This window comes from Mobula hypostoma, chromosome 11 (genome assembly GCF_963921235.1).
Source record: "Mobula hypostoma chromosome 11, sMobHyp1.1, whole genome shotgun sequence".
Lineage (NCBI taxonomy): Eukaryota > Metazoa > Chordata > Chondrichthyes > Myliobatiformes > Myliobatidae > Mobula > Mobula hypostoma.
In genome coordinates this window covers 37671564-37696784 of record NC_086107.1, presented here as the reverse complement: position 1 = coordinate 37696784, position 25221 = coordinate 37671564, and the positions used below count along the sequence as shown (strand labels likewise).

Below are 25221 nucleotides of genomic sequence, written 5' to 3'. Positions count from 1 at the left end.
TTTTCCTTCCTCCCACGGTCCACGCTCCTCTTCTATCAGATTCCTTCATCGCCAGCCGTTTACCTTTCCCACCCGGCTTCATCTATCACTCTCTAGATATTCTTCTTCCCCTCCCTCCACCTTTTTATTCTGACGTCTTTCCCCCTTTCCTTTCAGAAGGGTCTCGGCTCGAAACGTCGTCTGTTCATTTTTCATGGATGTCTGACCAGCCGAGTTCCTCCAGATTTCCATCATCTGCAAAATGTATTGTGTTTGTGTGAAATTATCCATTCATGTTGAATAGATATGTAATGACATATTTAATTAAAAGTGATGAAAATTTATATTTATACCTCTCGTAACTGACGATTTGAAATTAAAAACTGTTTCCGCCCGGTTTCGAACCGGGGACCTTTCGCGTGTTAGGCGAACGTGATAACCACTACACTACGGAAACCACCCTATCGGCACCTCGCGCCACAAGCCCTCAATTCAAAAGGACATCGCGCAAGCGAGCAGCCGGCCCCAGTACGAGCGGGGTCACTCCGGCAATCTCCCGCGAGTGGAGCGAAAACTCCACGCTCACCCCCGTTTTATGTCTCGGCCTGAAACTTCGCCTATTTATTCATTTCCATAGATGTTGCCAGACCTACCGAGTTCCTCCTGCATTGGTCTTGTGTTTAGGAGACACCGCAGTGGAGGGAACACGTTCTTTTCTTGTCTTGGATTTGAATACAGGCTGATAAAATAGCCTCCACGGTGCCAGGATTGTAGTGTAATTTAATGGGTGACAGATGACACACATTGTTCAAAAAAATAAACGGTTCTACATAATTCACAAACACCGTCATTAAGTTGTGTTCACTTTAAGAGACGGTGTCTGATGTAATGACATCAGTGCAAGGCTTTTGGTTTGTTCGCAATGGAAGTGCTGCGGCTTTTGTTAAGGTCATAAAACAACTATCGCACATTTTATTAACAAAATCCTACAGGGTCAAGACAGGACAATTGCAGGACCTTCTGAAGAGGAAGGCAAACAATAAGGGGTCATTGTTCATACAGGTACAAATGACACAGGAAACGAGGAATGAGGTCCTGTACATTAAATTTGAGGAGCTAAATAACTAATTAAAATATAGTACTTCCTGGGTTATAATCTCTGAATGCCTCTGTTGCTAGCAGGTGTATGAATAGGTCAGCTGACTGAGATTTACCAAACTATTTTATTATTAATTAATTAATTTGAAGTGTTTTACCGTTGCAGTGGAGGAAACATGACAATTTGTCCATGCAGCCCGTGAAAATAACCAGTTAATCTGCTCTTCTAGTGTTTTGTGAGAGATAAATTTTGGTCTGGAAAATGACATTCGCCCTGTTGTTCTTCCTTAAAACGGTGCCAGTGCTATCAGTTCCATTCAAACAAGTCGACCAGGTTTTGATTTAATATTTCACTTCACATAACATTGCAGGGTTCATTCAACTGTGAGTGAGAGAGTGAGAGAGAGAGATAGGTAGATAAATTGAGATCCTACCAGGTGAGTCACAGCTGATGTCAAATAGTGATCAACGTTGAGATACATCACTTAAAATTAAACTTATAGTGCAGGCGTGCACTGCTGATTCTCCCAGTTTCTCCTTGAGGCACCAGATGGCACCATCTCAAGCAAAGCGCTCCCCACCGTTGACCACAAGCAACTAGAATCCATTGTCAAACATCCCCACCATCCACTCCATTCTCTCTTCTCGCTAATACAGTACCATACGGCAAGAAGTACAGGATCCTTAGGTACCACACAATCAGGTTCAGGAGCAGCTGTTTACCCTACAACCATCAAGCTACTGAACCAGTGAGCGTAACTTCACTCACCTCCTCTGAACTGAAACTCACGTTCGAACACTCTGCAACTCATGTTCTCTGTATTATTTATTTTTAATTATTTGCTTAATGTGTCTTCTTTTGCACATTGTTAGTCGGATTTTATTTATGTAGTATTTTCATAAATTCTGTTGCATTTTTCCCCTATAAATGCCCGCAGGAAATGAATCTTAGGGTTATATATGGTGACATATTATACTTTGATAATGAATTTACTTTGACTTTGAAGTCTAGGCATGTTTTTCTGTATGTTTTATGTAACTTCTCTATGCCATCATTATACTTCGCATTCAAAGCTTACCAAAACTCATAATTGTCCACTAGAACTGCAGCTACAAGTGTCTTATAGTTTACCACCTACAAGTTTCTTATTTGCTGAGTGAGGGTTTTATATTCATCAAAGTTGCTGGTGAACGCAGCAGGCCAGGCAGCATCTCTAGGAAGAGGTACAGTTGACGTTTCAGGCCGAGACCCTTCGTCAGGACTAACTGAAAGAAGAACTAGTAAGAGATTTGAAAGTGGGAGGGGAAGGGGGAGATCCAAAATGATAGGAGAAGACAGGAGGGGGAGGGATGGAGCCAAGAGCTGGACAGGTGATTGGCAAAAGGGATATGAGAGGATCATGGGACAGGAGGCCCAGGGAGAAGGAAAAGGGAGAGGGGGGGAGAAACCCAGAGGATGGGCAAGGGGTATAGTGACAGGGACAGAGGGAGAAAAAGGAGAGAGAGAAAAAGAATGTGTGTATATAAATAAATAACAGATGGGGTACGAGGGGGAGGTGGGGCATTAGTGGAAATTTGAGAAGTCAATGTTCATGCCATCAGGTTGGAGGCTACCCAGACGGAATATAAGGTGTTGTTCCTCCAACCTGAGTGTGGCTTCATCTTTACAGTAGAGGAGGCTGTGGATAGACATATCAGAATGGGAATGGGACGTGGAATTAAAATGTGTGGCCACTGGGAGATCCTGCTTTCTCTGATGGACAGAGCGTAGGTGTTCAGCAAAGCGGTCTCCCAGTTTGCGTCGGGTCTTGCCAATATATAGGCCATATCGGGAGCACTGGACACGGTATATCACCCCAGCAGACTCACAGGTGAAGTGTCGCCTCACCTGGAAGGACTGTCTGGGGCCCTGAATGGTGGTAAGGGAGGAAGTGTAAGGGCATGTGTAGCACTTGTTCCACTTACAAGGATAAGTGCCAGGAGGGAGATCGGTGGGGAGGGATGGGGGGGGGACGAATGGACAAGGGAATCGCGTAGGGAGCGATCCCTGCGGAAAGCAGAAAGAGAGGGGAGAAGGAAAGATGTGCTTAGTGGTGGGATCCCGTTGGAGGTGGCGGAAGTTACGGAGAATAATATGTTGGTCCCAGAGACTGGTGGGGTGGTAGGTGAGGACAAGGGAAACCCTATTCCTACTGCAGTGGTGGGAGGATGGAGTGAGAGCAGATGTGCGTGAAATGGGGGAGATGCGTTTGAGAGCAGAGTTGATAGTGGAGGAAGGGAAGCCCCTTTCTTTAAAAAAGGAGGACATCTCCCTCGTCCCGATGTGGCCTTCTATGTATTGGCGAGACCCGACGCAGACTGGGAGATCGTTTCGCTGAACACCTATGTTCTGTCCGCCAGAGAAAGCAGGATCTCCCAGTGGCCACACATTTTAATTCCACAACCCATTCCCATTCTGACATGTCTATCCACGGCCTCCTCTACTGTCAAGCTGAAGCCACACTCAGGTTGGAGGAACAGCGCCTTATATTCTGTCTGGGTAGCCTCCAACCTGATGGCATGAACATTGACTTCTCAAATTTCCACTAATGCCCCACCTCCCCCTCGTACCCCATCCGTTATTTATTTATTCTCTCTCCTTTTACTCCCTCTGACTATACCCCTTGCCTATCCTCTGGGGTTCCCCCTCCCCCTTTTCTTTCTCCCTAGGCCTCCTGTCCCATGACCCTCTCATATCCCTTTTGCCAATCAACTGTCCAGCTCTTGGCTCCATCCCTCCCCCTCCTGTCTTCTCCTATCATTTTGGATCTCCCCCTCCCCCTCCCACTTTCAAATCTCTTACTAGCTCTTCCTTCAGTTAGTCCTGACGAAGGGTCTCGGCCCGAAACGTCGACTGTACCTTTTCCTAGAGATGCTGCCTGGCCTGCTGTGGTCATCAGCAACTTTGATGTGTGTTGCTTGAATTTCCAGCATCTGCAGAATTCCTCGTGAGTGATTTATATTACTCATTTTGTGACACTTGTTAGGTGAAGAAATAAGTATCTACATGATGCAGTCATCAGATAGCAGCAAAATCCTGATTATGCCCATTTATACAATTTAATTATATATTTTTATTTATATATTTTAAAATTTTATTATACTTAAATGTACTATAGAATTATACATATACAGTAAGTAGGTATACAGTGTTAAATAAGTGTTATTCAACTGTAACTGCAAATGATGACTGTAACTCCATTATAAGACCACGAAACATAGGAGCAGAATTAGGCCATTTCGCTCATTGAGTCTGCTCTGCAATTTCATCATGGCCAATCCAATTTTCCTCTCAGTCCCAGTCTCCTGCCTTCTCCCTGTATCCCTTCATACCTTGACCAAAGGAGAATCTATCAACCTCTGCCTTAAATATACATAAAGGTTTGGCCTCCACAGTGGTCTGTGGCAACAAATTCCATAGATTCACCACTCTGTGGCTAAAAAAATTCCTCCTCATTTTCTTTCTAAAATCACTCCACTCTATTCTGAGGCTGTATCCTCGGGTCTTACACTCTCCCACCATAGGAAATATCCTCTCCACATCCATTCCATCAAGGCCTTTCACCATTCAATAGGTTTCAAAGAGGTCACTCCTCAATCTTGTGAATTCTAGTGAATACAGGCCCAGAGCCATCAAATGCTCTTCATATGACAAGCCATTCAATCCTGGAATCATTTTTGTGAATCTCCTTTGAACCCTCTCCAGTTTCAACACATCCTTTCTAAGATAAGGGGTCCAAACCTGTTCACAATACTCCAAGTGAGGCCTCACCAGTGTTTTATAAAGTTTCAACATTACATCCTTGCTTTTATATTGTAGTCCTCTTGAAATGAATGCTAACATTGCATTTGTTTTCCTCACCACAGACTCAGCCTGCAAATTAACCTTTAGGGAATCCTGCACAAGGACTCCCGAGTTCCTTTGCACCTCACTTTTTTTGTATTTTCTCTCCATTTAGAAAATAGTCAACCCTTTCAATTCTCCAAAAGTGCATGATCGTACACTTTCCAACACTGTATTCCATCTGTCATTTTTTTTGCCCATTCTCCTAATCTGTCCAAGTACTTCTGTAAGCCCTCCACCTCCTCAAAACTACCTGCCCCTCCACCTATCTTCATATTCTCTGCAAACTTTGCAACAAAGCCATCAATTCCATCATCCAAATCATTGACGTATAATGTAAAAAGAATTGGTCCCAACACAGACCACTGTGGAACATCACTAGTCACCGGCAGCCAGCTCATTCCCGCTCTCTGCCTTCGGCCAGTCAGCCACTGCCTTATCCATGGATCTGCAGATTTTCTTGTTTGTTACTGCTTTATCCATGCTAGAATTTTTCACGTAATACCATGGGCTTGTAGCTTGGTAAGCAGCCTCACGTGTGGAACCTTGTCAATCATATTATGATCACTTTCCCCTAAGGGGTATTTTACCGAAAGCTCTCTAATCAATTCTGGTTCATTGAACAACACCCAATCCAGAATAGCTGATTCTCTAGTGAGCTCAATCCCGAGCTGCTCCAAAAAGCCATCTTGTAGGCACTCTAGAACTTACCCTCCCGGAATCCAGCACCAACCTGATTTCCCAATCTACCTGCATATTGAAGTCCCCCATTGACTATCGTAACATTGTCCTTTTGGTGTGCATTTTCTATCTCTTGTTGTAATTTGTAGGCCACATCCTTACTACTCTTTGGGGGTCTGTATACAACTCCCATCAAGGTCTTTTTAGCCTTGCAGTTCCTTAGCTCTATCCACAATGATTCAACACCTTCTGACCTTATGCCACCTCTTTCTAATAGTTTGATTTCACTTTTTACCAACAGAGGAACACCATCCTCTCTGCCTTCCTGCCTATCCTTTCGATACAATGTGCATCCTTGGACATTAAGCTCGCAGCTAGCTTCTCTCAGCCATGATTCTATGATGCCTAAAACATCATGCCAATCTGCAACTGTGCTGCAAGTTCATCTACCTTATTCCGTAACACTGTCAGTGACAAATTGGTAGAATCATAAAAAATACTTTGCACAAAATATTAAACAACATTTGAGTCAATATACTGCAATTACTTGTAGGCTGGAAAAAGGGGAAAAATTCTGAAAGCATCAATGTCTCTTCAGGTTTATATGAAAACAGTAGATGACAATACCTTTATACAACATAAAAAAATCAATAGTTACAAGTATTTGTGAACATTCATTCTGTTGCAACAAATAAATATGGAAAAGTTTTTGAAAACTTAGAGGTTAATATTTTACTGGAAGTAAAAAAATGAAATTTTGCTGTTCAGAATATTTAACAACATTTACTTTGACAAATAATATTTCTTGCAGTTCTGCCTTCTTAGCAGCACATTTGAAGGATGAATTTAAATGGACAAAAAGTGCAAATTTTAAAATAGAACTTTTTATTATAAAAATCAACAGCATCTGTATTACAAATAAAGTGAATTCATGTTGTCTTTACATATATTTATACAAGGAAATAGAAGCATAGAAATTAAACATGCAAAAACCAGGAGTTGAGAATGAAAATAGACCAAATGTTGGCTATAAATTTAAACATCAGAGAGAAACACTATTTAACATTAAGGGTGGTAACTAAGTTAGTTAAGCCAACCCCATTGCAGCTGCCAGTAAAATGTTTAAAGGCTGTTATAGTCAGCCTGTTTGCATTGAACTTTTCAAAACAAATGCAGAAATTCCATGCAGTCTAGCAGTTTTAAAAGATCAAATCTGTTAGCAATCCTTCTTATTTGAATGATTTATATTATTTATGGCAGCATGTTAAAGCAATTTTTTTTGAAACTTCATAATGTTTGCTGACTCCCACTGTGAAACATGCTCCTAACACCAATTTTCAGGCCAACTATTTATCACTATCTTGTGAAATGAAGCTCAACAGTATTAGTTGAGGTTTGCAGTATGTGGGTGAAAAGACAGAGAAAGAGAGAGAGAGAGAGAGAGAGAGACAGACAGACAGACAGAGAGAGATAATGAGAATGAATTGAATGAATTCTAATTACAATCTAACCTTGCCAAGAGTTATTTCAGTAAATCTGTCTAAGGTTTGGGCACCTTCACCTAAACATTTTGTCTTCGATTCCAAGTTTAATTGTTTCAATTGCATATGCTGGGGAAAACTTAACAGATTTTTAGGAAAAATAAATTACATTTATGTCAGAAATAATAAGAAGTAGATAAATTGTTGTTTAATTGTACCTATACTTCCTAGAAGATAAAAACAGAATTCTAGAGCAAGATTTCTAATTGTTGTCCTCATTGTGTTCTGGAATAGTAATTCAGAATTATCCATCTGCTCTAGTCTTAAATACTTATTTGCAAAATTGTTACCTCCCATTCTAATTACCTGTTCTACACTACGTCTATTCTCATCTTCCTCATGTATACAGTGAACCATCTACAATGCTTCAATTAATCATCCACAATCAGACACTTTCTCATCCTCAACCCTTTGCATCTTCCTCTACTTTCACTATTTTTCTCTGAAGAAAATCAATGGTTACTTCAATTGCTGAGACAATGTAACAAACTGCAACAGTAAATCTTTCCATGTTCATGACCAAAACAATTAAAATATTTAGAACCGATATTGAAGTTTATCTTACCTTCTCCTCTACTATAACCAGTCAAGTTCAATTTTCTGGATTTCTAAATTCCCCAGGCACTGTATTTTCTTGGTGTAGCTCCTTTTTTTAAAAATTATTTACAACTGTTATGCCTTTGCTGTGATATGGGGTCAAAATTCTACATAGTATTTTCACTTGAGTCCAGTACCAACCATCATTTATAGAGAATTGAATCAGGCCACCCCAGGCCAAGTTGTCAGTATCCATTGATGCTCCATAGAGTTACCTCCCATTTGAACTACCTCTTCTAACTTCCCGTGTACCCATCACACACACACACACACACACAACTTTTTATTTGTCAATGCTATCTGGTATTTAATTAGTTTAATCAGAAAACAATCCAAAGACATATTAGAAAAAATGATTAGAATTTTGAATTTGCCACAAAACAGGAATTAGTTATTTTGAAGGAAATTAAATATTAATTGATTGGGAAAAAGAAGTATTTTCATCTCGTAAATGGGGACATGACACAATAAAACAATTAAACCCATTGTGGCTTTGGGATTGTCTTTGTGGGGAAAGAAACTTCATCCTAAGCTTGTTGGCTGGTTTATTTTCAAATGTTCCAAACATTGCTCAAAAAGATTTTGTTTCATGAACATACAAATAAATTCAGTAATTAATCATAAGACATAGGCTGCACTACAACCTTCGAAAATTTTGCAGCTGACCATATCAAACTTTTCTTGATCAACAGGGATATACTTAGAGCAGAATGAGCATGCAGCATGCAAGAGGAGGAAAATACAGGAACCATTCCCCTTCTCCACTCCTCAAGAGTAAATACTTCTTCCTTCTTCCCTCCTACATTGTATACACTGATGTTTGCACAATCTCACTGGGATCACAGTGAGACCAAATTCTACATTTAAAATCTTATGAACATATGCATTTGCAGTAAACTAATCGAAAAAAAATTGCCTTTAGTTATTCAAATGAGGCAGATGACGAAGCAACTATATAAAATAAGAATAGAGGAAATAAGCACATTCACTGAAAATTTATTCCAGTTAGTTGTGCTAAATTTACAAAACACAAACAATTAAACTTCAATGGAATGAATTTCAGAGGCAGATTAAAATGCACTGACAAGACATTACAAAGCATTTAGTGCTACCAACCAATTATTTTCATCCAACTGTATTTCATAGATTAGGAATTCAGTTTTCCATTTTTTTCAATAGGAGTATGATTATTGTTGTGTTTAGTCTATTATCTGTGTTTTGCGAAATGGTATTTTCAGTTACTAAAATACATTACTCAAATCAAATTTCAGTTCCATGTACTGTACCACAATTGAAATCAGTAATAAACAGTAACATGCACATTCAAGTACTATTAATTTATTCAACATTTCCACCTCTGCAGAGATCACCATTGTCAATTCCTGACATGCAAACAGTAAATGGGAAGGGTTGGTTAGTAATTTATATATTTGCATTGAAAGCATTCTTGAAGTGAATGGTAATATGAATGCTGTATGATTGACATTAATAGTCAGCATTGAGTTTAAATGATTGAAATGAACACAATTTTTCCAAGTATTCCATTGGGGATAATTTTTAATTGAAGTCCCACATTATAAAAACTCCAGAGATCTGTCTGTTAATAGAATGAAAACTTGACCTAAACCTAATGGCAACCTGAGCCAGCCCTGACCTCCACAATTTTTTTTTCCATACACAACCCTAAGAGAATCCTATTCAGGGCACATGGCATGTACCCATTCTAACCAGCATTACAGAGAAAAAAAAAACTTCTAAACTATTTAGTATGTTTTATTTAAGGCCAGCCAAGTCTGTCCTGCTCTAAACTTGGTACATGTGGCATGATCTTGGTTTGAGTTGAGTAGCTAAGCCCAAACGCAAGATCCATTTTTGCTTTTTGAGAACTCTGATTTGCTTTTTATTACAGGTTTAGGTATTTTGTGCACCAACATAAAATACATATATATTGATGATATATTGAAACAATAATTCTAGGATAAGACTACATGTAAGTATATCAAAAAGGTGTACAAAATCCCTCTAAGCCTTTGAAAATAATTATGGAAGGTTGAGTATACAAAGTTAACTCCAAAAACAGAAACATTCTATAAACTGTCTCTTTACCATAAATTTCAGGGTCAGCTGTATAATTGTATTTAACTCCAAAACTGCAAACTTTATAGAAAAAGTTATAATATCCCATATCTTAAAAAAATTAGACTATTTGATCAGATCAGAAATTGAACTAAAAATACAGATAGAAAATAAATGGGTTTTGCACATCTCATGGACTTAATCTAAACATAACCACAGTTATTACAACAGACAACACAAGATGTCCTAAGGTTCTGCGATAGTTTTTTTTTCTTGTGACGTTAGAGTTGTTGCCTTTGTAAGAAAATCAGTAATTTTGTTGTAGTGGTACTGCTGAAAATTATATATATCTGTAAATAAGTTTTTTAAAATAAATAATGAAATTTAATGAGTTAAAATATATTTAACATTTATGGTGCAAAAAGGTAAATCTGAAAAATGGGACCTGTAAATGTATAAAAGATTAATGCATATTGTGACAATTTTTAAAATAAAAAGACTCCCCTGGAATTAAAGATGCACGTACCTCAATAATATCAACAGCAATTGGGTAAATTCTCTCACCTTAAATTCAATACTGTCACAGCAATTTAGTGGTACAAGCATGGATAGTCATACTATGAATAAATAAGGCAGCTTGGTTATCCAACAAAATCTTAGTTATTTATTACTAGTGTGCAAGTTCCTGTAACAGATTTACAAAGGGCACGCTACAAATACTTTCAGCAGTGATAGCTACAACATTCTGTACATACAAGCAAAAGAAATATATCCAAACATTAAAATAATTCCTAAAGGAAAAAATTTGGTTTTTCCATCCAAGATAAATAATTTAACATCAAATTACAAATCACACACCAATCAGATAAACTTTGTTCTGTAATGTTTTATGAGTAACCTTGTGCTTATCAAAGTAAGGAATATCTATGATAAGAGGGTGAAACATTCATGTGTTTATACCTTCAACTGATATAGATTTCGTAAAGTAGCTCAGGTCAGGTATAGGGTTAAATATCCTACTTAATACATTTTCATCTCAAACTCAAGTGTACTCTTTAAATGCACCAATGGAATATTACATTTTCCCACACCAAGATTCCTCTCGATTACAGTTCTAGTGTTGGCATGTTTTTCTGCTATCAACCTGCACCCTCTAGGAGCTAGTTAGCTACTATTTTAATTCATTTCATAAACAATCCTTACAAAAAGCAATGATACACACTTTAAGGTAACCTGCTCTGTACCGAACATGCAGAAATTCTGACTAGTGGTTTATATATTCAGGGTTGTGTACATTGAAATAACTCAGTAATAGAATTTGTTTAGATTTCTATTGAAAATATTAACAATTTAAAATTTAAACTCTAAAGAACAGCAAATATAATTTTGATAAATAGGTAGAAAAAGTATAAAAGAAAAAATGTCCATTTAGTATCAATGAATATTGCATTTTATAATTTCATTTCCAATATGATTTCATCAAATTGGAAATTTATTGCACAGAAGCAAACTATTCTGCCTGTGCTAGCATGTGAACTTTTTATACTTTTGCTTCTCTATTTGGCTCTGTACAATAAAAGTATGACACAAGAATGCAAGTGGTGTATTTTCTTGAAAAAATGTCATAAATATTTTTTTCCATCTGTACAAAATTTAATTGCTTCTTCTCACAATCTCTGTACACTTTCCTTTGGATAATCCCACCCACCAGCTATTTTTAATTCATAAAATATACTTTCTCTCTGTATGTATTTAAAGCTATGTACAGAATTATAAAAATGTTTCTTTTGTTATGATCATGAGGAATCTGTACAAGGAGATGGTGGGGGAGGGCAGAGATGAAAATAACTTCGTTCTGTGGAAGGAGGTGATGGTGGGCAACTTTCACAATTCTCTTCTGCTGACATGTATGGGCTTCGAGGAGTAGGAGGAGGAGGGTAGGGATCTGAGTCGGAGTTCAGGTCTATGTAGTATTTGGGGCTCTTCCATCGGCTTGTGGTATAATCACTATCGCAAACATCAGTACTGCATGGAGTCGTAGGTGGTGCAATACTCTGCATAATGTAATGTCTGTAAAATTGAAAAAATACTATGTTAGTTTCTCTCCCTTTTATTTAAATGATCAAAACTACTGTATATTTGAAAGAGGTAAAAGATATTTTTTGCCTTAACATGCTTAAAACTGTGAAATGAATCAAACTGGGCTATTCATTAATTCAAAAAATTATGCTTTCCTCTGTTCTGGTACTAAATCAACAAGTTATTGTGGACCCATGCCTGAAAGCTTCTATACCATGAGTGTCATAAATACTTACAGGTGGAGAAGACTGTTAGAGTGAGTTTTTGGGCAGATGATTCATTTACACTTAAATGACTTTGGCCACCAGTCTTCTGTTTGATAAAGTACTGTGAATTGAGTTCATAACAATACATTTCCTAAAAGCTGTGAATACCAGACACTGCTAACGCAGTAGTTAGAGCAGATGCTATAGCTTCGAAGACAGTATTATCTATACTTTATAAATTTGAATTGTCCTGTAAAATCCCAAATAAATGTACTGTGGCAACACACATCAAAGTTGCTGGTGAACGCAGCAGGCCAGGCAGCATCTCTAGGAAGAGGTACAGTTGACATTTCGGGCCGAGACCCTTCATCAGGGCTAACTGAAGGAAGAGCTAGTAAGAGGTTTGAAAGTAGGAGGGGGAGGGGGAGATCCAAAATGACAGAAGAAGACAGGAGCGGGAGGGATGGAGCCAAGAGCTGGACAGGTGATTGGCAAAGGGGATATGAGAGGATCATGGGACAGGAGGCCCAGGGAGAAAGAAAAGGGGGAGGGGGGAAACCCAGAGGATGGGCAAGGGGTATAGTCAGAGGGAGAATAAGGAGAGAGAGAGAAAGAATGTATGTATATAAATAAATAACAGATGGAGTACGAAGGGGAGGTGCCCCTTGCGCATCCTCTGGGTTTTTCCCCCCCTCTCCCTTTTCCTTCTCCCTGGGCCTCCTGTCCCATGATCCTCTCATATCCCTTTTGCCTATCACCTGTCCAGCTCTTGGCTCCATCCCTCCCCCTCCTGTCTTCTCCTGTCATATTGGATCTCCCCCTCCCCCTCCCACTTTCAAATCTCTTACTAACTCTTCCTTCAGTTAGTCCTGACGAAGGGTCTCGGCCCGAAACGTCGACTGTACCTTTTCCTAGAGATGCTGCCTGGTCTGCTGCGTTCACCAGCAACTTTGATGTGTGTTGCTTGAACTTACAGCATCTGCAGAATTCCTCGTGTTTGCGTAAATGTACTGTGGATTTAATTTGCATTTCTAAAGGCCGTGAATTCCAACCCAGGCATATTGGCATCTGGAGGAACGGATGAAGTCAGAAGGTGTGATGTTTTGTATGTAGCTTCAAAGGAAAGCGTTGTCTATGCATTGTTTATACTTTATAAATAGGGATTGCCCTTTGCGTTGAGCAAATAAATATCGAGCCCACATCAGGCTAGCAGACCTTTCTACCGAAAGTGTCTCTGTCTGTATGATGCCTGCTGTACCTTGTTGTATCAATAAAGAAGCTGATTTGTATCTACCAGTACCTCTGTCTCTCCGGTGATTTTATCCATGTTACAAACAAAGACAGCAATTAATAGTTTTCTCAGCTGTTAAACACACAGATTTTCTTTACTTGTAATGCCAGGTTATATAGTTGACAATCTAGCAACAAGGTTAAATTAACAACATTAATTTACCCCTGCATTATCTTCTCAGGGCATCTGTTTTCCTTAGTCAAAATGACAGACGGTAGTGAAACTTCCAATGATACTGAGGTACAGTTGTTTGGAGGCCAGAATAGTAGGACCCCTTGATTTTCAATCCCTTTTGAGGAAACAGCTGGCCTTTGCAAGTTGCATCCTTGTGAGGATATTTGAATATGACAAATCTTAATCAAGTCACCACTGTATGACCAGACCATATAAATTTACTATCTGTAAAGCCATTCCTAAATCATTAGATTTCTAGCAATAATTTTCTTGAACTTCTAGATATCTTCTAATATTAGCACTATAAATTATTTGCAAATTATGATATACGTTGTGAACTGAATTTAGTTGTGGCCTCATTTTCTATCAGCAAAGCTACGTTGATGTTGCGATCTCTTAGATTTTAGTCCTCTGATTTATTTTACCTTACAAATCAATTAACTAGCTGGACTGATGCAGTAGTTGATTATTTTATTCCTCTCAGGAAGATAATGTAATTGTATGAAGAAGTTTGGCTTCCTGAAGATACTGTAATAGTATGAACAAATATGGCTTCTCACAGGGATTATACCATGCTGTTTCATTCTAAATCATAGATTTTATTGGTCAAAGACGCAATACTAATTAATTTCAAATGGAACTAGGCTTTTTATTTAAAAAATCTAAATAAATATTCTTCAAATGTTATCAAAGAATGTACATTCATTTCACTTTCCAAAGAAAGAGGTATTACTTTGTACTTCTGGATCTCATTTTTACATAATATGAATGCATCTTTGTCTTCTATTTTAATGGTTACAAATATTTAAAAGCCAAGCAGCAAACAAGTAAATATACTCACCTGTAAGACCTGGTTGTGGAAGGACTGTTGGAAGAGTAGCACATTTCAGTATTATAGAGAGAACGATCAGTGGCTGGGGATGGAGGTGGGTTTAAGATCTATTGGGGGAAAAACATGTTTGAAATTATTTTTAACATTTAATATGTTTGTATGCTTCTACAGTACATTTCTAAAGCACAACTTAGTGCTTTTGTTGCCGTTTACAATCATGAAAATAATTTGGTGGTTAATGCTGCCTCGTTTTCACACTTGCCATTGATTGCCTCCTTTCACCAATATGATCAGGTGAGCAGATCAAATATTCACTTCCACCAGCTCATTTACACCATGCTCTCTCTCTCCTTCTAATATCCTCCAGTTCTAACCTGAAATTAACTATTCCCAGAATCAGGCCTTTAATAAGGTTCCACACAACCCTCATCACATCATTAATGGGTCTGCCTTGACTTATTTTGGTTCCAGTTCTGAAATTCACTCCACAAATATAACTTTACTTTTCAAAGGTCATCTGGTTTCCCGAATTTTTGCCTCCTTTTCTCAGGCTTCTCTGCCATAATGCAGGTGCCAAGTTATTATTAATAAATTTAAGGTCTTGTATGTACTCTAACTATAACTAAAATTAGTTCTTAAGCAACTTAACTGTCCATTAAGTACAGTATTACCTGTTATGTGACATTCATTGATCAAATCACGTTTCCACTTTTTTAATGTTGTAATATCATACTCTCCAGAGTGTAAGGTTTGATTTGAATTTTCCCTATTGCTTAGCACCACCATTTTTGAATTTGAAATAAAATCCTCTGCTGAGATACATGCCAATTAGTGAGCTAACCCAATCTATCTCTGGTGATACACTGAATTTGATGATTAGGAGCTGTGCAGATGAAAAACAGGGTATGTAGTATTCAAATTTTCCTCTTTAAAGAAAATCTTGGTTAATCTGTACCAATTTATAGTGACAGAGTTTGCATGCAAACATTTATAAGTTTTCAAAAATCAGTCTTTAATGTGGGAAGTATACAAAATTAAAATCTCAAACATTTCAATACCATATTTCTATAGCATTCATAATACAGCCCCAAGAGCTTATCAGGGACAGTAGAGGCTCACTGGAAAGAATACCAAAGGCAACCTCAAACATGGCTCTGTGCTTGACACCAGCATTGTGGACTCCATTCCACAGCAGTTTATTCAGACCAGTTTTGCTGTTATTCCTGATTGACCAAAAAATTGAAAAGCGGTGGTCTCAAATAAAAAAAAACAACAGGGCCTTTGAAGCAGATGGTGTCCCTGTGAAAGCTATAAAATTTGAAGTTTCCTGCAGGAGAAGTTATCATCAGGATCCTCCTCAACCACTTCCTCCCAAATGATACAATGAACACCATATGACAGACTCAAGAGAAATGAGGGGAAGTAGCATCAACATTATTACTTTTTCGACCTTGATAAAGTCTTTGACTCCATCAATCAGACAGACTGTAGAACACGCTTCACAAATTCCACTACCCACAGAAATTTGTCCTCATCCTGTATTTGCTTCATGAAAGCTTCAATCATAAATAAGTCTACAACAGAGTCAATTTCAGTGAAGACTGGTCCAAGGTTATTTTCAACCTTTCACACCAATGCTGTACTCCTTGCCACACCACTTTAAGTCCAAAATGGTGTCATCACTGATACTCTCCCTACACTGACAAAGAAGAAACACACCACAGCTTTCAGAAATAGATCTATATTACCTATTTCAAATCTCATCAAAAAGCAATGTTCAGACAATGAGGAAGTAAAGATTTTTTTACTTAAGAATGTAAGTTTGCAAAGCCCCGAAGGAGGAGAACTGTTTTCAAAACTATTTACGTTATTGAAATATTGAATGAACAACAACACACCTGTGGATAGAAGGTTCCTTTTGTACTTGATGAACTGCTAGATGATGCTCCTGTCACATGATTTCTGTCATACAATGGGGCCCCACTGCTCCCTCCCATCAGACTCATGGAGCTGATCATGGACTTGCCACATGACATGCCTTCACAGAGTAATCCAAATGTATAAAAATCAGTGATGATAACATTTGCATATTCTTCAGAATAGTCATACCAACATTTAGTGACAGTTTTAAGTATACTCAAATGAAAATAATCTTTATTTATTTTATTTGTAAAATCTTCCTCTTAAAAAAGAAATCAACAGGGTTCTTACTCTAAAAGATTACCACCACTGGCTGCAATAATAATCTCCTTTCCTTCGTCAATATGCTGACATGTCACAATACAGTTCACTAGCTTCCAGAAGTCCTTTGATGCCTTGACAATGCAGCCACCAACCTTACATGAGTGTGGCCAGTAGGTGGAAAGATTTCACCACCAGAATGAGCCTCATCACATCTAACCACAGGTTTTCCCCAAAACCAATGAACTCAACAGAGCCCAGAGCTTAAAAGGCTATTCTTATAATATGGTAGATAAAACTAACATGACGATAATTTGGTCAGTTGTTTAGCTATGTTTAGCATCTTTCTGGACATACAAATTATGAACCCTGCTAACAAGAATGCTCAACCAATTGCTTGTTTACAAAATGTCACCAAAATATTTTTCAAAAAGTGAAATAAATCATTTAGCAAAAGTAAAAGGAAAACAATAAACTCTTCTCAGGCTTCCAGCCAGAATCCCAGAAGAAGATGGCAGAGTTTGTCATCAAAACGTTGGTTACAATCGGTACCTGTGCCCAGCTGAAAGTGCTAGAAGAGTTTATTCATGCTATACGCTGGGAAAGCACTAGATCCTTTTTCAAAATAAAACCATGCTGACATTGTATATTACTTTAAAATGCCATTCCTATTTATGTTATATTTCAATATTCAGCAAACATAAGGTATAATGTTAGCGTAAATACAAATATGCTATGTTGTTCAAAACTGCATAGAATTATTGTGAATAGTAAACAAAAATCAATCACTAACATCAGGGATAATCTGCAGGATTCCTTACCAGTGAATGTGCCATGCTGAGAACTGCTGGGAGCAATAAAATTAAGGGGAACGTGTGGGGCTCCACTGATGTACTCATGTGGAAAGGGTCCATTGGGTCCCTTGTATCGACGACATACAACTCGTTGGCAGACAAAGTACATAGCACCCATGACAAAGAGCGAAAGGATTATACCAATCACAGGTCCAATTGCACTGCTCTGAGACGGGAACTCATTCAATGAGGCTTTAGTTAATTCTGCTGGAGAGAAAGCAGATTATTGTCTGAGAAAATGTTTTAAAATCATTCAAAAATTTAAATAGGATATATTAGAATTTAAATAGCAATTGTAATCGGTATAAATTAACAATTATAAACACAAGAGAGTCTGCAGATGCTGGAAATTCAGAGTAACACACAAAATGCTGGAGAACTTAGCAAGTCAGGCAGCATCTATGGAAAAGAATAAAGAGTCAAGGTTTTGGGCTGAGACCATTCATCAGGACTGGAAATGAAGGGGGAAGAAGCCAGAATAAGGTGGGGGGGAGGGGAGGGAGTACAAGCTAGAAGGAAGCAGGTGAAGTGAAAGATAGGTGGGTGGGGGAGTGGGGATGAAGTGAGAAGCTGGGAGAAGGATAGGTGGAAAAGGTAAAGGGCTGAGGAAGATGGAATCTGATAGGAGAAGAAAGTAGACCATGGGAGAAAGGGAAAGAGGAGGGGCACCAGGAGAGATGATAGGCAGGTGAGGAGAAGAGAAGAGGTAAGAGCCAGAAGGAGGGAATGGAGCAGAGGAGAGGGGGGATTAACTTAAAAATAATAGTATTTGTAAGTGATTAAGTACAGTAATTAGACATGAGCAATAATCAACAGATGAAACAAATCCAACAGAAAACATACTACAGATACACAAAAGAAGTAGAAAATGCTGGAAATACTCAATTCTATTGAAAGTCTTCAGTGAAAAATGTTAACTCTTTTTCATTTCCTCCACATGCGGCTTGATCAGCTTAGTATTTCCTGAAATCTCCAGGGTGGATCCCTGACCTCTCAATCAAATCAACCAGAACAGCAGCACACAATTGGTGTTGGCACTTCACTGCACCTCTGAGGTGAATGTTGGATTGTTGGATGAGATGCTTAATCAAGATCCAGTGGATACAAATTCATCAATATCCCAAGAGGCATGTTAACTGAACAATGCACAGCATGCCAGCTACAGCTCTAGTCAGAGGCTTGCTGTTTGTACATAAAGTAGTTCCCAAGATCAAAGGTATTGGGTGCTGCTAAGTCTGGTACCCATGATTGGTGACTGAGGGGAAGCTGTCAGGAGCAATGAGTTAGGTGCCTATATGAGGTGAGACTGAAGTCTGTAGTTGGAGGTCATGAAGTTGAGTATTGTGACATAGACCAGTGAGTGCCAGCTGGTATAGGATCATTTCAGGTGATCAAGTTTTGGATCAGTGACTTGATTGAATTAGCATCTTAGTGCCTTAGCTGGCTGGATATAAAGTTGTTAGAGGAACAGGCATGTTCCTAACATATCTGGCATTTATGCATCTGGAATTCTCTTACAACTGACAATTTTTTTGAAAATAAGCTCAAGCAGGTGAATTTTTTAGACAGTATGCAAAGTAATTGTGAAAAATATTTTAATTTGTGTACATTCACACACAAGTCTGTACAATCGTAGGATAATCAGCAGCAGTATCTTTGAAGATTTGACACTTCATTTATTTTTGCTGCATTTTATAATAATGCTGTTTAGCTTTAAAATATAGAACTGCAGTGTAAAACAGCATTATTTAAAAGGGAAAAGGGATAACAAATAGTATGGAAATTTATTAAAAGGAATAGAATACTAGTGTGCGACATAGTAATGTTTCTTTTGAACAATTCTCATGCAGCTGGTACTTCCCCATTCAGATGGCTGCTGATACACAGTAAATACATTAAAGCAAGCAACACTAACCCTGTTTACGTTGATGGGCAGCGACCAGCTTTAAATCGTGCCACTGCACACCTTGAAGTGCTGTGAAAGCCTGATTGTACTCAAAACCAGTACGCTTCAGATCAAAATAAGTTAATTATATTTGGCCCCAAATAGTGTGGCGCAGCAAAGGAGGTCATTAGATGCAGATCCAATGTGCCTAATCTGCACAATCATTGTTCACCTCAAAATAGTTTATTCAACTCTAAATGGACTTGAGAACCATCTTCTTAAACCACTGTACATTTCTAAATCATTCTCTCACAGTGATAGGCTCGGAGTTCCAAAATTTAGACTCAATAGCAATATTTCTCCAAGTCAGAATGGTGCATAACTTGGAGGGGAACTCACAAGTTGTGTTGTTCCCATATGCTTCTTTTCATTGTTGTCAGTCATTGCTGTCAATGTGGCCATAAAGAACTTCAGTGTGTTTTTAGATGATAAATAATACAGCCACAATGCAATAGTAATGGAGGGACTGAATGTTTTAGCCAGTGGATAGGATGCAAACCAAATAGACTCCGTCTATTTACAGAGAAAAATTAATTTAACAGGCATTTAAAAGGCACCAAAATGAAATCTATTTGGTAACAAGCCAAATGGTCATAATGACAATACAAGTATCATGATGATGTGGTGTACTCATTAGCTGTACATATGGTACAGGTGTGGGACAGGAAATTGCCATTCATCACCTTAATCACTGCAAGAATGTCAAAAAATGTTTCAAAATAATTCTTTACACACCTGCTTCAAGAACTAGAATATACATATTTTGGTACATTTTGAGTTCCAGAGAAATTGAAAACACTGTGTAGACAGATACTTACCACAAAGGAGTTCGTCTGAACCATCAAGGCAATCAGATAATGAATTGCATCGCTGTTTCTTCATAATACACTGACCACTGTTGCAGCGGAACTGGTTCGGATGACAAATAACTAAAAGTAAGGGAAATGATCAGTTTTTAAGAAAACATTTCAACAGGTTTAAAAACACTTTCTGGTGTGACCAGCCTGCTTAACATTCTGTGTAATTCATAGTGCAAAAGAAATAACTCAAGCTAATCATGCAATGCAATGGGATTAAAGACCATCTATCAATCAAAAGTGGATACATTGAATATGAAGCAAAATTCTGGTTGGAAGGAAAACAATGCCTTACATTGCATTTCCAGCACAGCTTCAACTTGCCATTTAGATTGGGATATATTTTATGCAAGTCATTCCATGAGCCTTGTCCTGAACTACAAATATTTAGTTTGTGTTTTGTCAGATAATTCTTCAGATTCTTGTTCAGGTCAGTAATTAACCATATCAGTGTGAAAGGCTCAGATTTTATGGCAAAACAACACACTCACTTTTCTCTGTGATAACAGCCCATACAATTTGCAAAGGCTTTTAACCAAAGACTCACTTTCTGCTACCCTACTTTAACTTCCTTACGGAGGCAGAGTTCCTCAATAGAATTTTCACCCCTCAAGAATCTCAACTTTTTTGTTAAGATTACTGAGATCGTTCTCTTGTCTTACAGTGCAATGTTCAAGACGTGAGTATTTTTAACATCAGATCTTAAGAGCACACAAATTTAGTATGCATTTTAATCAATTCTACTCTGACATGAACATTGCTAAATGGTGCATTTAGGGACAAACATGACATCAACTATTTAATGTTAGGGTTAACTCAAACTTTAATTTCTGCATTTGATTAAAGATTAATTTAAAATATGTCATTCAAATCAAATATACTTGAATACTAACTGAATAATCAGATGAGAAAAGAAATTACCATCACAGTTTTCCTCATCAGATTTATCTTGACAATCTACTTCACCATTGCATCGTAAGCGTCCATCAATGCACTGGCCTTTTTCACACTGAAAATGGTTGGGAGAACATACTGGGCAGTTTTCCTCATCGCTGTGATCATCACATTCTGCAAAACCATCACAGCGCCATGCCATTGGGATACAATCAATCTCCCCTGTTGCACATGTGAATTGCTCTGGTGAACAGGTTGGTGGTTCTGAAAGAGAATTTGTATCCTTTAGCAAAGAATAAGCTTTTCATTCTTGATATTATACTGTTGGCAGAACAGAACTTGCATAATCTTTTCTCTTGGAGCTGTGCAGAGACGGTGGAGTAAATTAGTTAGACTTGGAGTTGTATGGGATGGCATCAATGCAAAAGAAGAGGGAGTAGAAACAGGAAAAGGAATGACAAGGAAAGCATTTGAGAGTGAATCAGATTGAGAAGGAAGGTAGAAGGATCAAGAGGGAAGGTAGGAGAAGGATCACGAAGGACGTAGAGAGAGAATTGAACATAGTGAAAGGATAAGGGAGACTGTAACAGAAGAAGATGAGGGTAAAGAAGATTAGGTGGTTGAGAGAGGATCAGAAAGGGGAGAGAGATAATTAGGGGAATACTGAGAGAGGAAAATGATGTAATGAGTGAGGATTAAGAAGGTGGATGAGAGAATATCAAAGAGTAGAGGAGTATAAAAAGATCTGTCTGGAAAAGATGATGAGGTGGTCTTAGAAGGGCTCAAGCAAGGGTAGTGTCAAAGAATAAGAGATCAGGGGATGGAGTTTGGAAAAAAAAGAAGAGATTTGACAATGCTGGCAAACTGATGAAACAGAAAATGAGCAGAACTTCCCTGGTAGATGACTATACAGTGGATTCTGGTTAATTGGGGCACATTTTGGCCTAATTAAGCACTTGCTCTAATTAGCCAAAGTTTCATGGAAATAGTTAAAAAGGTAAAAAGCAGTCAAACTGAGTAACCAATTATGTATTTAAATGAAATCTGTGTACTAGTTCCTAATACTTATTGATAGAGGAATTCATTAGTGTCTTTTCTTTTGACTATAAATGAACAAAAAATCAGTGCAGACACCTAGTGTCAGTGCAGTCACCTAATGGATGTCTTCACACAATGCTGTCGACAACTGCACCTTCCAATTCTTCATTTTCATTGTAACATTCAAGATGATTGTTGATACCTTCAAATTCTTCATTGGTCCTAACTTGATGAAGTAGTGAGATCGTTTCATTATTCACTCCCTGTCGTTTTTTGCATCCCCAAGCCTGAATGCTTGAAGCTGCAGTGACCAAAACAGCTCTGAGTTGCCTTACTGCTTAAATTTCACCAACTATCAGTGACAAAAATCACTGCTTTTTGAAAACAAACACGCATAACTGATGTTATTTAACAACTGTCTGCTTGAAGCACTGTGCCGAGTCTAATAGTCAGGCAAGCGCATGTGACTGGCGTTAGTTTGACACTGGCAATAGTCTCCTGTCCCAATTAAATGGCATAGTGTCCCAAATAAACAAAGGGAACATCAGCTATTTTCTCGATTAGTTTTTATTCTTTAATAGTCGTCCTAAATTAACCACTGGGCCAATTAACTGGAATTCACTTCATTTCATCAGACTTCCTGAATTAATACTGAAGAAAGCCTCAGCCCTCCAGTTACAGCCTACTTCATAGTGTAAGGCCAGCATTGTTCATAGAGCTCAGACACACAGAAGAACTTTGTGCAAGTGGTATTGAAATAATGATATGATTCTACATGCTTGGAGATGTACATGTATGCGTAGGCCACTGCCTTAAAATGTTTAAGGTTAAATGCCTGCAGCAGGAAAATACATCAAAGAAAAGAGCTTGTACTATGGTGCATGGGTGCAGTACCTCCACACGTCAACAAGTTCTGTAACAGCACCAAGTGTACAGGACACGAACATCGTGGAGTGCCATCGCCTTTAGCAATGCAGATGTGCGAGCAGCCGCCATTATCACGGGAACAAGGATGTGAACCTATGAAAAATTAACTCAACAATTTAGCAGCAGCAATAAACGTTTCACATCTTTATCTTGCATCAGTTAATCTCATTAGATTTACAAGCAGCTATTCCAGCTGCATAATGAGGGCCAGCACATTAAGTAACAATATTTGTTTCAAAAAGTCAGTCAGGATTTAACATCAAAGTACTAAGTACTAAGGAATCAAATTATAATTTAATTTACAATTTTGAATATTACAAAATTTGTTGAATAAAAACATTTACTTCTTGTACTGCATTTGCAAGCAATAGTTGGTTTATCTTCAAAATACCACAGAATTTATTGTGGTATTAAATACATATGTATTTGTGTTATATAATACCAGGATTATGAAACAGAACAAACATACTGAATTCCTCCACATCCAATTCTTCCACTGCATGAATGCCAGTAAGATGAACGATTCTGCCCTGAATTCTTGTACGCTGGTCTCCATTTATCTTCTCAATGCGCTCAATCATCTGTTGCTGACGGTCAATCCAATAAATGTGGTTTCCAAGAATAGCAAGTCCCATTGGCTGCAGAATGTTAGAATCCTGCAACGTCAGCCTATTGGCACCTATTATTTAACAAGAGAAGTTTGACTTTAAAATACAACATTTCTGCAAAACAACACAAGAATCTATGTTTCTATGGTATACTGTATCTGACAGCTATAAAACAGGCTGGTCGTTGAATGTGATTTTGCACCCAAGACTTTCCACAAAGCAGTTTTTTTCAGGAAATAGTAAGACGAAGGAAAAGAAAGAGCTCATTTGGAAAATTAATCTGGTTCTCTCAGATCACTTCCACCTGCTCACAATACATTTGGGCTAAAAGCTGTTGGAGGTTTTCTGCCCAGTTGCCCAACTTTAGAACGTGGGAGTACTTCAAAACTGAAAGGGATTAATAAGAATGGGCATTAACAACAAACATAAGGCTTCACTTTGTCATTCAATTGTTGACTGTGGTATAAAGTGGTGCCACAAACTAAAGATTTTATTGTGTATTTGAACAAATTAGCTAAATTTCAGCCACTGTCCCCGGGGAGACTTGCAATTGGTCTCAATTATTCTGGAACCAGTGAACTTTAACCGTATCTATGGTAAAGTGTAAACAGTTGATGTTTCGGGCTGAGACCCTTCATCAGGACTCAATAAATGCTGCTTGGCCTGCTGAGTTCCTCCATTTTTGTGTGTTGCTTTGGATTTCCAGCATCTGCAGATTTTCTCTGTTTGTAACTTCAACTGCGTCCAGGATCCAGGGATCTGTTTGCTGAACATTGTGTATATGAGCAGCAATGATTATTTGTGATAAATCTACTTATTAATGTAGTTAACACAGCAGCATATGGGGAACTAGATAGTGAACAACTGCCAATACTCATGACACTGTATATGAGTAAGAATTACTACCCACAAAGTAAGAAAAAACTGAGTAAATTTGGGGTTCAGTGAGCTACTTCAGTTTTATATTTGTGAATATCAGTTGTGCTTCAGATTTGGTATCTGTTTTACTTTTTATGTATGACTCTATATTCATTTTAAACTAATAAGAGAGTTTATTATCACTTTATTTAAGATAATAGCATTCCTGGAATTTAATAGCTACAGGTTGCAGTCATAATAAAAATAGAAAAATAAGTTGCTACATTTCCTACTTAACAATAATGAAAACAAAAATTGGCTGTCAGGCATCCTAGGATATTATAAAGTTTATGGGAAGACTATAATAATGCAATGCTTTCTTTTATATGAATGGAAGGTAACCAAAAATTATTTATGTATTTAGAGATACAGCATGGAAGTCCAATAGGTATTGCTCAGAATAGATTCCGTATGCTTGCTACAAATGGATTTGCGTGCATGGTCTGAGTTCAGCCCCAAATGCTATTCTTAGTGTCATAGGATCACAGAGCTGTACAGCACAGAAATGGGCCCCATTTTGACCCTTTCAACCATCTACACTAATTTCATTTGTCTACTTTAG

At 38.0% G+C, this 25221-nt stretch overlaps 1 protein-coding gene and 1 non-coding gene across 3 annotated transcripts in view; both read right to left on the bottom strand.

Annotated features, from left to right (window-relative positions):
- Positions 1–363: 363 nt before the first annotated feature.
- Positions 364–436, bottom strand: trnav-aac (transfer RNA valine (anticodon AAC)). Its single transcript has one exon. It is a non-coding gene; the product is annotated as a tRNA-Val (tRNA).
- A 6115-nt stretch (positions 437–6551) lies between these two features.
- Positions 6552–25221, bottom strand: part of LOC134353658 (low-density lipoprotein receptor-related protein 5-like) — a 235482-nt gene continuing 216812 nt past the window's right edge. Inside the window, exons 16-23 of one of the 2 annotated variants that reach the window (XM_063061845.1) lie at positions 23603–23812; positions 23101–23226; positions 21196–21432; positions 20236–20346; positions 17440–17679; positions 16336–16475; positions 14447–14544; positions 6552–11925 (exon numbers count right to left, since the gene is read on the bottom strand). In XM_063061845.1, the coding sequence (XP_062917915.1) occupies positions 11652–11925; positions 14447–14544; positions 16336–16475; positions 17440–17679; positions 20236–20346; positions 21196–21432; positions 23101–23226; positions 23603–23812 (1436 nt within the window). In that variant the 3' untranslated portion in view covers positions 6552–11651. The remainder of the gene's footprint in view (positions 11926–14446; positions 14545–16335; positions 16476–17439; positions 17680–20235; positions 20347–21195; positions 21433–23100; positions 23227–23602; positions 23813–25221) is intronic. The other variant, XM_063061847.1, reaches the window with a different exon arrangement.